Here is a 17,500-nt window from a genome sequence, read left to right on the forward strand (position 1 = left end):
TGTTGGCTTATCAGTATCGTAACAGATCTGACTGCCGTCGCCGTTGGTGACATGGTTCTTGTCTGATAAGCACTGCAGGAAGCTGTGTTTGTTCCTGTGCAGGTAATCCACCAGATCACCATAGCGACAGTATTCTGTCACCAGATATATTGGACCTGAGAAAAAGAAAAGATGGCAGACAACAAAACTCTAAAAAGATCTAGACTAGTGAACGAAAGGATGAAGGTTCAAAATGCATATTCACTGAAAGGAACACTGAACTATAACCCTAACCCAACCCTAATCCTAACCCTTCTCTAATCCTAACCCTAAATGTACTGTACAACCCTAACACTAACTAACGCTAACCCAACCCTAATCCTAACCCATCCTAATCCATCCCTAATCCTAACTCTAAGTGTACTGTACAACCCTAACCCTAACTAACCCTAACCCATCCCTAATCCTAATCCATCCCTAATCCTAACCCTAAGTGTACTGTACAACCCTAACCCTAACTAACCCTAACCCATCCCTAATCCTAACCCATCCTAATCCATCCCTAATCCTAATCCATCCCTAATCCTAACTCTAAGTGTACTGTACAACCCTAACCCTAACTAACCCTAACCCATCCCTAATCCTAACCCATCCTAATCCATCCCTAATCCTAATCCATCCCTAATCCTAACTCTAAGTGTACTGTACAACCCTAACCCTAACTAACCCTAACCCATCCCTAATCCTAACCCTAAGTGTACTGTACAACCCTAACCATAACTAACCCTAACCCATCCCTAATCCTAACCCATCCTAATCCATCCCTAATCCTAATCCATCCCTAATCCTAACTCTAAGTGTACTGTACAACCCTAACCCTAACTAACCCTAACCCATCCCTAATCCTAACCCTAAGTGTACTGTACAACCCTAACCCTAACTAACCCTAACCCATCCCTAATCCTAACCCATCCTAATCCATCCCTAATCCTAATCCATCCCTAATCCTAACTCTAAGTGTACTGTACAACCCTAACCCTAACTAACCCTAACCCATCCCTAATCCTAACCCTAAGTGTACTGTACAACCCTAACCCTAACTAACCCTAACCCATCCCTAATCCTAACCCATCCTAATCCATCCCTAATCCTAATCCATCCCTAATCCTAACTCTAAGTGTACTGTACAACCCTAACCCTAACTAACCCTAACCCATCCCTAATCCTAACCCTAAGTGTACTGTACAACCCTAACCCTAACTAACCCTAACCCATCCCTAATCCTAACCCATCCTAATCCATCCCTAATCCTAACCCATCCCTAATCCTAACCCTAAGTGTACTGTACAACCCTAACCCTAACTAACCCTAACCCTAATTAACCCTAACCCAACCCTAACTCTAAGTGTACAGTACAAAACAAATAGTTTTGCCTCTAAAATCAGAATGGATAAAACTTTTTTGAAGCTCTCATTGGTTGAGTTATAAAATAAAACCATCTGTCTAATAAATCTAAAAACAGAAACACCTTTTGGACACCTATGTCACATATGAGGTGGGTGCACGTCAGTCAGTGTTAATGTTTTTGCTCACCTTGTTTGGTGCAGGCACCCAGAAGGTTCACAATGTTCAAATGAGGCCCGAGATGACTCATGATCTTCAGTTCAGACATCAGAGCCTGTGTCTCGCTCCTCCTCGCCGTCGCTGCGGTAACAAGGGATCATTAATTTTCATAAAAATACTGCTACAATGTGAAAAATACTTGCAGGCATAAAATAGACTTACATTTCTTTAAGCAAAACATAATTTCTTATTTCACTCTTTCGATTTTTTTTCATGGTGAAATATGATTCGGATGTGTTCTTGACAGTGATTTTGTGCATTTGCTGTGGTGCTTAGAGATTTAAACTTACATTTGAGCATTTTTACTGCTACTTTAGTAGCTGATTGAGCACTACCGAGACCGTATGCCGTCGCCTCGACAACACGGCCAAACGCTCCAGATCCCAGTGTATGACCTGAGGAAATACATACATTAAAGTATATGAACCACCTGGACATATATACAATCTTGATGGACAAGATATGAAATAGAAATGGCTACAAAATTCATGAACAGTGCTGGGAAGAATCCGATTACACGTTATCTGGATTATTTTTTTTGGGGGGGGGGATTTTTCCCCTTTTTCACCCAATTTGGAATGCCCAGTTCCCAATGTGCTTTTAAGTCCTCGTGGTCCTGTAGTGATTCGCCTCAATCCGGGTGGCGGAGGACGAATCTCAGCTGCCTCCGTGTCTGAGACCGTCAACCCGCTCATCTTATCATGTGGCTTGTTGAGACATAGTGCATGTGGAGGCTTCACGCTATTCTCCGTGGCATCCACGCACAACTCACCACGTGCCCCACCGAGAGCAAGAACCACATTATAGTGACCACGAGGAGGTTACCCCTCTACCCTCCCTAGCAACCGGACCAATTTGGTTGCTTAGGAGACCTGGCTGGAGTCACTCAGCACGCCCTGGAATTTGAACTAGTGAACTAACAAACTCCAGGGGTGGTAGCCAGCGTCTTTTACCACTGAGCTACCCAGGCCCCCAGATTACATCTTTTTAAGATTTTATATCATTTTAAAATGTACAGAATCATACAAAAGTTACTTTTAATAGATTACATAATTACATTCTTGATTACATTACAGTACCAATCAACCTAAGGCAATAACTAGTGCATACTGATTAATAGGGATGCACCACTATGAACATTTTTAGCCAATAAGATACCGATTTTAACAAAAAAACCATAGGCCGATACCGATATTTGCCACTTAACTTATTTTGTCATCGGATCACTGTTTTACTTTAGAATTATGCTTTAAAAATGTCCACAAAGGTAAAAAAGGTTTTTCACTGTTCTAACAATAAATAATTTCCATTGAACATGGATTGGATCTGTTGAACAGAAATGTAAAGAGTGCCAAAATGAAAGATAAATAAAAGAATAAAATATACGTTTTTGAATGAATGAATGTTACATTTATATAGCGCTTTTCTGACACTACACTCAAAGCGCTTTACATAATGAATATGGTTGTTTTTGCAGTTCAAAACAACAGAACTCACATTTTACTGTATACTTGTACTGTATATAATAGAACATCGCAAATTCGTATTATGCATTTGCTGGGCAATTCAAAGAAATGTCAACCATATCATGGAAAAATAAAAAGTTTTAACCAAAGGAACAAAACCGCCTTTTAAATTCTGTTTAAGACGGTATAATGGACATTGGATTATGCCATTCAGACCGCTAGAGGGCGCCGCTTGCTCACGCACTGAGCGCAGAAACGCAGCCTTTTAAAGTTTAGTAATTGTTTAAGGCCACATTGTGATTTCAATCTTAATTCAATCAATCATGCAGCATTAATGGACATCATACAGATGCCTCAGAAGTCAAAGTCTGCTGGTTTCAAAGTGTTTTGGATGGTTTCCCTCATCATGTAACCTAGAGGTAAGTGCTGCTTTCACAATTGTCAAGTCCATTTATTCTGGTTTTTCCGCATTATCATAAGAACGAGAAAGAATAAAAATACAATAAATTACATGTTCTTAGGAGAGCTAACCCTTCTAAATATTGTGGCTATTATTATTTTTGGATTGTGCATTTGAATTCACAGATTTACTAATTGACTCTAAATCAACCATTGTTTTTTCATATCGCTGTTTTCATGCTTATTACAATATGATGATGGGTTTAATTTGGCCAATATTTGGCAGATAAATATCGGCAGCCGACACATCGGTGCATCCCTACTGATTAATACTACTACTAAATTTGAAGATACCGTTCCTCATTTGACCACATCCAAGAATAACTTTACTTTCAAAGAGACACATGGGAAATTGTTTTTTAATTTTGCCTTACAAAATTATATCCATCGGAAAAGACTCCACATCCAATCTCAAGAAGCACTTGGAGGTTCTGTATATAAGCTTATATACAGTACATTTATCTCAGTACATATTATATATGTTTTACTAATGTTTAAAAAAAAAAGTGTAAATTGGCCCTTAATACATTTCAAATTAATTATCAGCTTTCATCAAAATATGCAACAAGTTATCCAAATGTAACCAGATTAGATTACCTAAAAAGTGTCACTTAAAAGATTATGTTACTGATTACAATTTAAATTGTGTAATTTGTAATCAGTACTGGGTTACATTTCAGAAGTAATCTACCCAGCACTGTTCATGAAAAACTACAAAGTGATCCAAAGTGGTTACTAAGGTGTTCTGAGTGGTTGCTAGAGCGATGCTAAGTGGTTGCTAGGTTGTTCTATGTGGTAGCTAGGGTGATGCTAAGTGGTTGCTAAGGTGTTCTAAGTGGTTGCTAGAGTGATATTAAGTGCTTGCTAGGGTGTTCTGGATGGTTGCTAGGTTGTTTTGTGTGGTTGCTAGAGCGATGCTAAGTGGTTGCTAGGTTGTTCTGGATTGTTGCTAGGTTGTTCTATGTGGTTGCTAGGATGATGCTAAGTGGTTGCTAAGGTGTTCAAAGTGGTTGCTAGGGTGATGCTAAGTGGTTGCTAGGGTTCTATGGATGGTTGCTAGGTTGTTTTGTGTGGTTACTAGAGTGATCCAAAGAGGTTGCTAAGGTGTTCTGAGTGGTTGCTAGAGCGATGACAAGTGGTTGCTAAGGTGTTCTATGTGGTTGCTAGGGTGATGCTAAATGTTTGCAAAGGTGTTCTGACTGGTTGCTAGGGTGATGCTGAGTGGTAGCTAGGGTGTTCTGGATGGTTGCTAGGATGTTCTATGATGTTGCTAGGGTGATGCTGAGTGGTTGCTATGATTCTTTAGATGGTTGCTAGGTTGTTTTGTGTGGTTGCTAGAGCGATCAGAAGTGGTTGCTAAGGTGTTCTGAGTGGTTCCTAGAGAAATGCTAAGTGGTTTCTAGGGTGTTCTGGATGGTTGCTAGGTTGTTCTGTGTGGTTGTTAGAGCGATGCTAAGTGGTTGCTAGGTTGTTCTGAATGGTTGCTAGGTTGTTTTGTGTGGTTGCTATGGTGATGCTAAGTGGTTGCTAAGTTGTTGTGAGTGGTTGCTAGAGAGATGCTTTGTGGTTGCTAAGGTGCAGTAAATGTGCCAAAATAGCGTGTCCTGCTCTCACCCAGCACCAGACTGTCTCGAGGCATCTCCCAGGTGAGGTCATAGGGCAGGTGAATGGGGTCAACATAAATGTACTCGTGTCCGTCCAAACTGACAGATTCAATCACCTTCCATCTGATCTCATACCGTGGCTTCTGCACACACAACAATGCACAGTTACAGTTTATTAACATTACATCAGAAGAGCTAATGTTACTCAGGAATTGATGTCACACACCTTCCTCCACAAAGCGATGAGGATGATGATGAAGATGATGGCGATCACCACTAGCGCTAACACAGCGGCCAGAACGGCCACCTGAGAGAACAGCGCTGGACAAAACACACGTCACACAGACAAATTAAATACTGAAGGTGAAGAAGGATGTTAATGTTCAGAGTCAGCTATGACTTCATGAAGAGTATAGACACTGTCACACACTGTGGCACTTTTAAAACATCGCTCTGCTTGTTTGAGTGGCTCGACATGTCACCAAGTTGGGACTGGACTATCCATTCCTGGTTCCTGGTTGGGGCATGCTATTCCAAATTCAAGTCCCGCCCTAAATTTTTTCTCAAAATATCAAAATATCTCTGAATGTCTCCAAAGGGTGGTTTGTGGCCAGATGTAGCTCATTTCTGGGGAAGAATTTCTCCCCAAACTGTAGCTAAGTGCACAGACACACTGATTGCACTCACTGTTGTTGACGAGTCTGATGTCTCTGGCTCGGGCTCCTCTCTCGTTCTTCGCCTCACAGCGGATGGTGAGCAGCTGTGGCCTCAGGAGAATCACCTGACTGTGCACCTGGTGAATCTTGCGTGAGTTGTTATATGTGACATTAGTGTGAATAGTGACACTCTCTGGATTGTCCACTAGAGGGCTCCACAGTGCACTTCTGTTACTGCACCTGATGAGGAGGACACATTGCAACACTTACTGCACATTGTGAAGTTAATACTGTGTAGTGTACTATACCAGTGGTTCTCAACCAGGGGGTTGGGACCCACTAGGGGGCCTCAGCACACTTCCAGGGGGGCCTCAAGATCTCTTAAAATTATTTAAAATACTTATATTGTTGTTATAATTCAAATGACTGAAAATGCTAAAAAAATATGTTTAACTCCCTTCAACAGCTTGCTTTTTAGGAAGAATATACAGTTCTAGACTGGAATCACAAGTTTTAAGGAAATATCTTATAGTAGATATATCTTATAATATAAATATCTAATAGCATTCTCTGACAATGGGGGGCCTTGGAGTCAAAAAGTTTGAGAACCACTGTACTATACTACTTTAAAACAGTATGTGAAACAGTATGCAGTGATACACACTTTAAACAATAGTGTGTTACATTGTTGTCACATGACCTCATTAAGTCCCATTTTTTATTTAGCGAGTGAAATCCAGTTATCATCTCAACACCAAAGATATTACTACAGATATTTTTACATTTTTATATAAAAGGCACATTGTTCACGTCAAATGGAGTAACCCTAAGAAAACGTATTGATATCTGTGACTCGATATTTTGTACCTTCAAATTGTTTTTATTTCATTATAAATGTATACCTTTTGTTTAATCATACACTGTAAACCATAATGTTGCCATTACTGGAAAAATCAAGTTGTCTTAATTAAACATTACTTTAAATGTCAAGTTTTGGGAGCTTAACTCAAATATCTGTGTTCCTTGAACTTATTTTTGAACCTAGAATAAGTTATAAACTTCTTTATTTAAACTGTGCTATTGTATGACCTAAATTTGAGTCCATTCAATTAAAATAATTAAGTAGAAAAAACAACATTTAAATTGCAAATCTGAGTTAAGTCTACTTGCATCTAGTTACCTTAACTTTATGTTCACCAAGTTAAGTGAACTTAATTACACAAGTTTTGGAGATGCCATTACTCGGTGGAATTGAGGGAACGTGATTACTCAATCTATTAAGTAAAGTCAACTTATTAGGGTTCTCAGTGCACAGTCAAAGTGCAAGGAAAATATTTTAATTTCCTGTTTACTTATGGTTACACCAGTTGATGTTTTTTAAAATCATTAAATCACTTTTCTTTTAAAAGAAATGCTCTGAAAGTTTTTGAAACCAACATGGACACAAAGATTAGATTTCTCTGAACTTAACACATGTTTTAAGCTAGATTTGAAAAAAGATTCCTCAGTTTTATCATCTCGGACAGCCTTATTTGTCAATGACCCATTTAGTATATTGCATACTGTAAAGTATTATGAGTATTATGCCATTTCTAACACATCAAAGATTGAAATATGTACATTTTCTGAAACTCACTGGCGATACTGCATCTCCAAACTCCATGCATAACCAGTAATATCTGAATTATATCTACTCGCACACTTAATTCATGTGTTGTATCAATGTGAGCACTCAGAAGTGAACTGCACTCATACAGTAAGTGTGTTGTGATGGAAAGAGGTGTGCAGTAATGGCCGTTAGAGTGAATATGCTTTTCATTATTCATATAGCAGTATTTGTGAGCAGCTCTTTGGTGTTTTCATAATCATATGCACATCGTTTAGATGATGTACAGACCGCTTACTACACACTGTGATGGACCAATGCTTCCTGATCTACTGTTTGCCCTTCATTACGCTGATGCGTGTGTTTATATAATGCTTTTTGAGAGTGCTGTGTGTATATATATATTCTGTTTATCTCTTATTACATATTAATGAGCATCATTACAGGGGAAATGCTTGCTGCTAATATATTGTTTACCATTACTAGAGTCAACAGCATCTCTCATACATTAAACATACTGTTTATACACTAAAAAAAACAACAAATTAGCCTATTTTATCATAACAAAATCACATCAAATTGAACTGACTAATCTATAACCAAATTAAAGGATTTAATTAAAGGATATATATATATATATAGGTTTTATTAATTTTGATAAATAATAAATGTATAATTAAATTGAATATATACTGTATGTATTTTTATTCACGTATTTATATATACACACTGTATATATACAGCATATACGTTACTGAGATTATTGGCATGTTAAAGAGATGATTCAGGTGTTTGGATGCTGGTCTGTTGCATCCTCCGATATATACAGCACTCAGAACCGGCCCTCGAGATTACGTTCAGCAGAGGTTTTGTGGGCACGTTTGCACCGTTGCCTGATCTACATATTTCCTTTAGTGAATCGGCTGCAAAATCTGTGCAGACAGCATGTGCAAATAAACAGCACTTTTACCAGGCACAATACATTCTTAGTGATTTTTTCTGCTGTGTGTGGTGCACAACCTAGTGGAAATACAAGAGGTGTTGAGAGGATTTAGATAAAGATTTGTTTGTGATGATGATAATGAAGGTGTGGTTTTACTTGGGCATGCTGTCACAGCTGAACCAATGAATGCTGGGAGATGGCACACCCTCTGCCGTACAGGTGACCGCGTGCTTCTTCCCGGGCAGATGATGATCCGAGAGTTCAGTAATCTGAGGAGGAACTAAAGACACAGGAAATGACATCAGCCATCATTATTGATACACACTAAACCTCCAAAGAATAAATGAGAATTAAATGAATGAAGAGGCTTAAAGGTGCACCCAAGTAATACATATTTCACTGGCTAATACATACATGATGGCCATAATGACATGTGAAATAAAACAGTAGAATATGTAGAATAAAACCATTTTTTTCCCTAGTCCATATGATTGAAGTCTTTATCTCATGTGTGTATACTTGCTGTATGTAAATTGCTATTATATATATATATATTATTATTATTATTATTATTTTAGTTATTCATTTTTTATTTTTAGGATGACTTCTTTTTTTTAGTCCAATTAAGAAATAAAAATTACTCTGTTTAAATAAATAAAATGTAAATATGAAAAAAAAAAAAAAAACTTACAGAATTATTTTTTATTTATTATTTTATTTATTTGAAAATAAAATAAATTAGATTATAAAATAAAATAAAACATTTTCATGATAAGTTTCACAGAAACTCAAAAGCTAGTATCATCCTACCAACACAGGGGTCTGTTTTCAGGAAATGAGGGCAGCATATAACAAAAAAAAAAAAAAAATAACAAAAATAATAATAATAATAATAATAATAACAATAATAATAAAATAAATAAAATAAAATAATATGTATTATATTACATTATAATAAAATATATTATATTATATTATATTGAATTATATTATATTATATTATATTATATAAATAAAGTAAATTAAAATAAAATAATTTCATGATCAGTTTCACAGAAATCCAGCTGGTATTACTCTTCAATAAAGAGCAGCACGGGTGTTTGTTTTCAGGAAATGAGGGCGCCGTGTAAATAGATGCTAAACTGTCTCACCTTTAACCTCTAGGTCAAAGGTCATCTCTTTAACATCATCTTCGTTTTGGACGCTGACTGTGTAGAGTCCCATCTGCTCAAGACGAATCCTGACCAGAGTCAAAGTGTTGACAAACCTGCAACAGATCCAGAGGAAACTTCTAGAACAACATCCTGTTTAGTAGATTAATGCTGTTTTATGAATGTTATATGAGTTGATTAGATTTGATTACCGGGTCTCGTGGGTCTGTCTCGTGTTGTGTCCACCGATTACGGTTCCTTCTCTAGTCCAGCGTACAGAGGGTTTGGGATATGCCTCGATCTCCACCTTCATCTCCATGGTTTCTCCCAGCTGTGCTGAGATGTTCCGGTCCAGATGTGAACGCAGGGCCACGAAACCTCTCTCTGTAGACAGACAAATCAAAGTACACTCTGCATCAGATCTCTCTCTACAGGGCCATTAACACACTTTAATATTATACTGTATTTATTGATCGCACCGAATTTAACTTCTGCAGATACATTTCACCCAACATCAAAAGAAAGAAAGTGTTCTGGCAACACTTTACTATAAGGCTCCATTTCTTAAAGGGTTAGTTCACCCGAAAATGAAGATTCTCTCATGATTTACTCATGTTTAAGCTATCCCAGATGTGTATGTCTTTCCTTGTTCAGCAGAACCAAAGTGAAGATTTTTATAAGCACATTTCAGCTCAGTTTGTCCATACAATGCAAGTAAACAGGTGCCATCAGGCTGCTGGCTGTTTGACGGTCCAAAAGTCATATTTAGGCAGCATAAAAGTAATCCACATGAATCCAGTCGATAGGTTTGCTTAAAGGTTTAATTAAAAAGAGCTGAAATGTGCTTCTGTTGAAGAAGGAAAGACATACACATCTGGGATAGCTTAATGATGAGTAAATCAAGGATTTTAATTTTTGGGTGAACTGTCCCTTTAACATTAGTTATACATTAACTAACATGAACTAACAAATGAACAATAATTTTACTGCACTTATTAATCTTGGTTAATGTTAATTTTAACATATACTAATTATATTTACAGTATAATGCATTAACTAATGTGATCAAAAGGAACCTTATTGTAAAATGTGATCAGTTATTTTTGGATTGTAACCTTATTTTCGGGAAATTCAGCACATTTTCTCCCAAAATGTATATTGATAACGCATCATATAGCAGCACTTTCAACAACACCAGCCTTCGAGACAGTGAATATAGATATCTGACAGCTACTAATGTGTCTGCAAAGCCATTAAACGCATAATATTCCCATAAGAAACAAGCCTTGAATAAAATTAAAAAAACCCCCCAAAAAACCTTTGCCCCTTCCTTTTAAATATCTGGGACATTCTGTCATGTTTAGAGGAATTTTTTCTCAGGGTCACGCTTAATATCTGACTCTGTTACAGTGTGTTATCATTAATGAAAACTAAAACATTTTCTTAAACTAAATACAATTAAAAACTGAAATTATTGGAAAAAACTGAAACTAGACTAAAATATTTTTTCATAAGTAACTCACAAAATTTTAGTTTTTTTTTATACATGGTAAATATGGGCAAAGTGGAACATTTCTGGAAATTTTCAATTTTTTGTCTCTTTTAATTATGATGCAAATGCCACATAACCTGACATTATACATTTGTAGAAAGATTAGTATGTCTCCTACCTCAGTGAAAAACAAAAATGAAGAAATACTCAATACTGGGAACAAGAGGGGCCTGGGTAGCTCAGCGAGTACTGACGCTGACTATCACACCTGGAGTCGTGAGTTCGAATCCAGGGTGTGCTGAGTGACTCCAGCCAGGTCTCCTAAGCAACCAAATTGGCCCGGTTGCTAGGGTGGGTAGAGTCACATGGGGTAACCTCCTCGTGGTCGCTATAATGTGGTTCTTGCTCTCAATGGGGCGTGTGGTAAGTTATGCGTGGATCGTGGAGAGTAGCATGAGTCTCCACATGCTGTGAGTCTCCGCAGTGTCATGCACAACAAGTCACGTGATAAGATGCGCGGATTGACTTGTCCTCCACCACCCGGATTGAGGTGAGTAACCGCGCCACCACAAGGACCTTCTAAGTAGTGGGAATCAGGCATTCCAAATTGGGAGAAAAGGGGATCAAAAATGTTGTTTTTTTAGAGACTGAGAACAAGAACGTTTGGAGACCCTCTTTTGACCAAATCCCAGATTTTTTTCTAGCAGTTCTGGTAAAGTGGGACAGAGGAAAATTGATACTATAGAAAATATCATATTTGAAATTAATTTGGATATTTTCTTACACACTTTCATGTCATAAAGCATCATATGTAACAAACATTGTCAACTTTTTTTGTCACCTTAAAATATTTGCCACCGGTGGGCATGAAATGAGCTCTGCCCCACATCTTGAAGTAAAATTATCAATTTAAAAAGATTCGTTTAATAATGACTTTTAACCATTTAAGGACATACATATGGCTACAATGGGAATTAAGCTTAACTGCACCATCTTTACCCATCTACATTATAAAATTTGAAACATTTGCATTAACCTTTCACTGCAGTCACAACATCCTGTGTGTCTAGACAAACTGCTGATCTCTACTGATCTATAATCAGAACGCAAGCAATAGTGCTGATGAAGCTACTTTGAAACTGTACTTTGTCAAGTTACAAGTTATTTATAATTTAAAGTAGTTCTACTACATCAGAGTGAACGACACTTGTGCCTCTGTGTGTTGCATGCCGTAATTCAGCATATATGCAAAGGGTCTTTTTTTGAAGAGACAGTTGGTTGTGAGCAATTCATTATGTTCTCCTGTCACTCATGGTGCATGTGTGTTTTTGTGTAACTGGTGATGTTGTCATGCTTAAATCTGCCAAAATGCATGCACAAGTTTTTTTACTTTACTTGCTTTTCCACTCATGCGAACACAGTTCCATTGCAACCGAGCTCAGACCACAGCTCTGCTCCGGGTGAAAGCACCCTGATTCAGAGTTAGTTACTCATCAACAATGCTTAGCATGCAGCTCTGCACACAGTGAAGTGTGTCTGTGTATGGCAGTTCAGCCTCTGTGGTTTCAATATAAACATACCTCTCTCACCTTAGCAGAATGTGTGTATTCACATGCACGCTACCGCAGAATGGTGGAATGTAAAAATCACGGACAGTTTTGCATCGGAGTAACTGCTGCAGGACTGAGGGCTTGTGTTAAAGTGATGGATGTTGGTTTTATATGAGTTTGCATCAAAGCACAGTTGAAAAGATGCCACACACATTCAGATGATGAAGGCTGCTCTTCATATACAGTGCTTTGAATAAGAGCTTTAAAATGTGACTGAATCTTTCTGAGATGGGCGACATGTTTTCGCGGTTTACTGATGCCCAACACACATCTGACAGTCTATATTAAAACAAAATCTGCTCAGTTTTACCAGAACACTGCAAAAACTTGTATTCACTGTGAATTCACAGACACAAACTGTTGCAAGTTTTGGTCAAAAAAACCAGTAGCAGTTCCTTTCCATTAACCAGGTTATGTAAATCAAGAAAATTGAGCTAGTTGTTTTTATTTTAACCCTCCTATTGCGTTCAGAATCTGCATACACCTTTTGCATTCATGGGTCAATTTTGACCCAGTGGAATTTAAGCTTATAAATCACTCATAACCTGATGGTTTTCATCTAAAACTATATTTTATTAATATTATTAATAACTTCTTAACTGTTCATACATGTAAAAAGATTGATATTTTTGGCATGTTAACAGACAAATATAAAATGTATTAATATGCCATTTTTTTTTTTAAATAATACAATTTAGAAATTCTTTGACATTAGAAAATGAACTTGATGTACATCAAAACCAGTGATATATTTTTATCAACATTTATGTGAAACTGTATTTAAATATAACATAATATAACATTTATATTAACATCTGATGTGAGAATTACTAGTAATTTGAATGAATTTCCTATTACTCATAACTGCTCATTACAACTTAGTGGTTTAAATGTATGAAAACAATGTATTCTTTTTCAACTAAACATCATCAAAACAACTGTACAACTCAAGAGTACAACATTTATATGTCTTTACTATGTTTTTAAGCAACATCTATTTACTCTCATGAACTGCTGAATGTTATTGTGTGAGTCTGCTGCAAGCAGAGAGAGTACGGGAAAGATGCTAAATGTAAGTCAATTGTTAATAAGAAAAAATATAATTCATAAATTTGCAAAAAAAAAAAACAACAACAAAAAAAATCTACAAAATATCATGTGAAAAGCCACAGTTGATGGCTGGGTCAAAATTGACCCACGAACACAAAAGATGTAACAGAAATAAATAAATAAATAAATAAATGGTTATAACTATTAAACAATTTAAAAAATAAAATAAAATCAGAAAAACAAGTTATTATGTGTATTTTAATAGTCTTGACAAAGTCACAAAGTTTGGTTCCCGTACTAAAAACGATGTGGTATTTATTTACTCTCCCTGGTCAAAAATGACCCGAACGCAATAGGAGGGTTAAATCTATTTACTCTATATCTATATTGAAAAAGCCCCACCTATTTCATTTCATATGAGTTTGTTGTGTGGTAGTCACAGTTTCAGACTGCTCTAACATGAAAATAATATGTAGAAATATGCAATATAACAAATACAATAATAAACAGTTCCTTTATAGATAGAGATGTCATAGATAGATAGATAGAATAGAATGTAATAAAATACTCAGAAGTCATGAATATTAGTAATAATGTCACAGTAACTTCACCGGGAAACGTAGCCTACACAACACATCACGATCAGTACACACAAGTAATGTTCAATTCATTTAAGCATGACAACAAATATGAGCTTCAAAAACCCTACAAGAAAACATGCAAGCATTATAGCAAGTAAATGACTTCGCCAAACAGTTAACAGATAAACATCCTTTCGGAGACAGCTGTTGTCCCACTGCTGTCCTGAACAGCGACTGACTAAACTGCCATAGCTTTCCCAGCTGACACTAACGCGACACACCCGGTCCTTCTTTTCTGAGCTTACGGACATGATGTAAACATGCAAGGATGAATGACGTGACCCTGCGATTTTGAGCCAGATTCGAAAGCTCAAAATAAAAATCTTTATTGTAAGCTTACATTAGTGAATCAGGATAAGACAACAACAGGGTTTTGAACACTGATTTTTTATGTACTCACTCAATAATGGACTTTTGTTAATTGTAACCAATGAAATCTAAGGTAGTGCAGCTTGGAGTTTCAAAATAGCTTTACCAGCACTGCTTATTACAAGACATTTCTGCTTATTTCTGTTGTGTTTTCTATACAGCTGTTTACAAGCTGACACTACAGTGCAGTTTTTTAAATGAGTTTTCAGCACCAATCTATTATTGTGGTATCAACGATTTTAGATAAACACATCCTCAAAACAAAATGAGCAGTGGACAGTTCTTGGTCAGAAACTCATTCCTACATTAAACTAGTTGTGTGGAATCTGCAGTTCTCACCCAGTACTGTGATGTTGATACTCGCTGAAGATCTCTGGTCTTGTACACTCTCGTGGACGTGACAAACATACTCTCCAGAGCTGGCCAGCGTGACAGCCGTGATATTGAGAAAGGACCGCATGCTCATGGAGGACAGCATGTCTGTCAAGGGCTCAATGTTCCACATCTGAAGGTCAGAAATTTTGAGTTAGTGAAGGTCGCATCTGCATGACAAATCTGCTGACAAATCAGCTCAAAAAGCATGGTTTGGAACATGGCTAACCAATTTAACCAATGGCCTAGCAGGTCAACCTCGATCCCACCAGCTGGTAGTCCAGCAGACCAACAACATGAACCAGCTTGGAACAGTTAATGACCAACTTTAACCAGCTAAACCATGTAAACCCAACAACCATCAGCAGTTTTTCGCTGGATTTTCAGCCAGAAAAGTACTGTAATAAGAATGAGTTAATTAACATGGGAAACAAAGGTGGTCTGCTGGTCTTAGGTGGTTTAAACAGGTCTAGTTGATCTCTCAGCCTTGTCAAGTTGGTGTTTAAATGGTTTAGCTGGCTGCCAGCTGGTGTTCCTGCCTAGCTGATAAGTGCCCAAACTTCTCTATAACCATCTAAATCCAACGTATGGAAAGCATCTTGATACCTTAGGCTGGTTTCTACTGGTTTGAGACACAAAAATGACTGTAACATGGTAAAAGGGAAAGGAGGAGGCGAGAACCGGCTTGTCAATATAAATGATAGTTTAATGATCAACTTAACCAAAAAGACAAATAAACACACACAGGTGTCGGGCAGCTGCCCGTAACTCTCTCTCTCTGTCGCACTGCCATCTCCGGTTGGCCCTTATCCCTCTCGGGCTTGATCAGCCTGATTAGGGGCCGGGTGTGCAGAATCATGACCCGGCCCCGCCCTCTGCCCTGCCACAATGACTTTTTTCATGCAAATCTAGTTGTATTGTGCCATTACTCTGCAATACAAAACAAAACAAAAAACAAAAACCAAACAAAATCACAAACACAAACAAAAACAAAACCCCAAATAAAACAAAATCCCAAACAAAACACACAAACAAAACAAAACAAAGCAGAACAAAACAAAACAAAAACCCAATCAAAACAAAACAAAACACCAAATAAAACAAAACTCCAAACAAAACAAAACAAAGCAGAACAAAACAAAAACAAAACAAAATCCCAACAAAACCGAAACACCAAATAAAACAAATCTCCAAACAAAACAAAACAAAACACAAAACAAAACAAAACAAAAAACAAAACCCCAAATAAAACAAAATCCCAACAAAACCCAAACAAAAACCCAATCAAAACAAAACAAAACACCAAATAAAACAAAACTCCAAACAAAACAAAACACAAAACAAAACACCAAATAAAACAAATCTCCAAACAAAACAAAACACAAAACAAAACACCAAATAAATCAAAACTCCAACAAAACACAAAAACAAAACACCAAATAAAACAAAACCCCAAACAAAACACACAAAACCAAACAAAACCCCAAACAAAACAAAACAAAAAACAAAAACCCCAAAAAAAAAAAAAACAAGAAACAAAAAACAAAACCCCAACAAAACCCAAACAAAAACCCAATCAAAACAAAATAAAAAACAAAACACCAAATAAAACACACAAAACAAAACAAAAACCCAACCCAAACAAAACAAAACACAAAAACCCAAACAAAACAAAACACAAAACAAAAACAAAGCAAAGCAAAGAGAAAAGCAAAGCAAAACACAAGGCCAAAGCTGGCCAATGCCCATATCCTTTCTAAAACTAACAAAATAAACCAGTCAACCATCCTGGCCTGGCAAAAAGACCAGCTAACCACACTTTTAAGATGATTTAAGCTGGGGTTTTTTCCAGCAGATATATCAAACGTTTCACTTCTTCACTCCACTCTACCCATGTTTTTTTAATTTAGCACTTCATAAAAACACGTGTTCCTCATGACAGTCAGGAGAGGGATGTGGCGGCACATTCTGAGGTCATTTCACCATTTGGAGCTTCTTACAAGAGCTCTCAGCACTCAAATGAGAAAACACTGAAAACAAAGAATTGTATTTTCAGCCCTCACTCACGTCTTTGTTGGGAAAGTCCCAGGTGAAGAAGACAAGCTCCACACCATGAACGGTGCAGTTAACGTCCAGTGACTCGCCCTGTTTCAGGATGGTTTTGGAGGCGTTGATGTAGGGGTCCAGCGCTTCGGGAACTAAAGCCATGTGTGCGAGAGACAGAACAAAATGACTATTGTTTTATATAAAACAAATCATCTGATGTGTTCTGAAGACATGCTAGACAATAAGCGACGACAGAGATGTGCAACACAGAGCTCTGCGAGAACTTAACAGTCCTCAAAATCAGGGGATTTACAACTGGGGTCCGGCGAACCCCAGGGGGCCATAAGGGAGTGCTAGGGGGTCTAACATAATACAAAGTAAAAATTCAGATATATTTGAATAATTTCCTTTAGCTTTAGTACAAAGCCAATTA

The 17,500-nt window shown here is 37.2% G+C and overlaps 1 protein-coding gene across 1 annotated transcript in view; it reads right to left on the reverse strand.

Annotated features, from left to right (window-relative positions):
- Positions 1-17,500, reverse strand: part of LOC127418070 (platelet-derived growth factor receptor beta-like) — a 55,246-nt gene that overhangs the window by 11,251 nt on the left and 26,495 nt on the right. The window contains exons 5-15 of the mRNA XM_051658444.1: positions 17,089-17,219; positions 14,989-15,154; positions 9,700-9,871; positions 9,488-9,603; positions 8,493-8,616; positions 5,819-6,027; positions 5,358-5,452; positions 5,142-5,274; positions 1,893-1,997; positions 1,573-1,683; positions 1-155 (exon numbers count right to left, since the gene is read on the reverse strand). The exon at positions 1-155 is cut by the window's left edge and continues 8 nt beyond it. Coding sequence (XP_051514404.1) covers positions 1-155; positions 1,573-1,683; positions 1,893-1,997; positions 5,142-5,274; positions 5,358-5,452; positions 5,819-6,027; positions 8,493-8,616; positions 9,488-9,603; positions 9,700-9,871; positions 14,989-15,154; positions 17,089-17,219 — 1,517 coding nt within the window. The remainder of the gene's footprint in view (positions 156-1,572; positions 1,684-1,892; positions 1,998-5,141; positions 5,275-5,357; positions 5,453-5,818; positions 6,028-8,492; positions 8,617-9,487; positions 9,604-9,699; positions 9,872-14,988; positions 15,155-17,088; positions 17,220-17,500) is intronic.

The sequence above is a fragment of the Myxocyprinus asiaticus genome, chromosome 27 (genome assembly GCF_019703515.2).
Source record: "Myxocyprinus asiaticus isolate MX2 ecotype Aquarium Trade chromosome 27, UBuf_Myxa_2, whole genome shotgun sequence".
In the NCBI taxonomy this organism is placed as follows: domain Eukaryota; kingdom Metazoa; phylum Chordata; class Actinopteri; order Cypriniformes; family Catostomidae; genus Myxocyprinus; species Myxocyprinus asiaticus.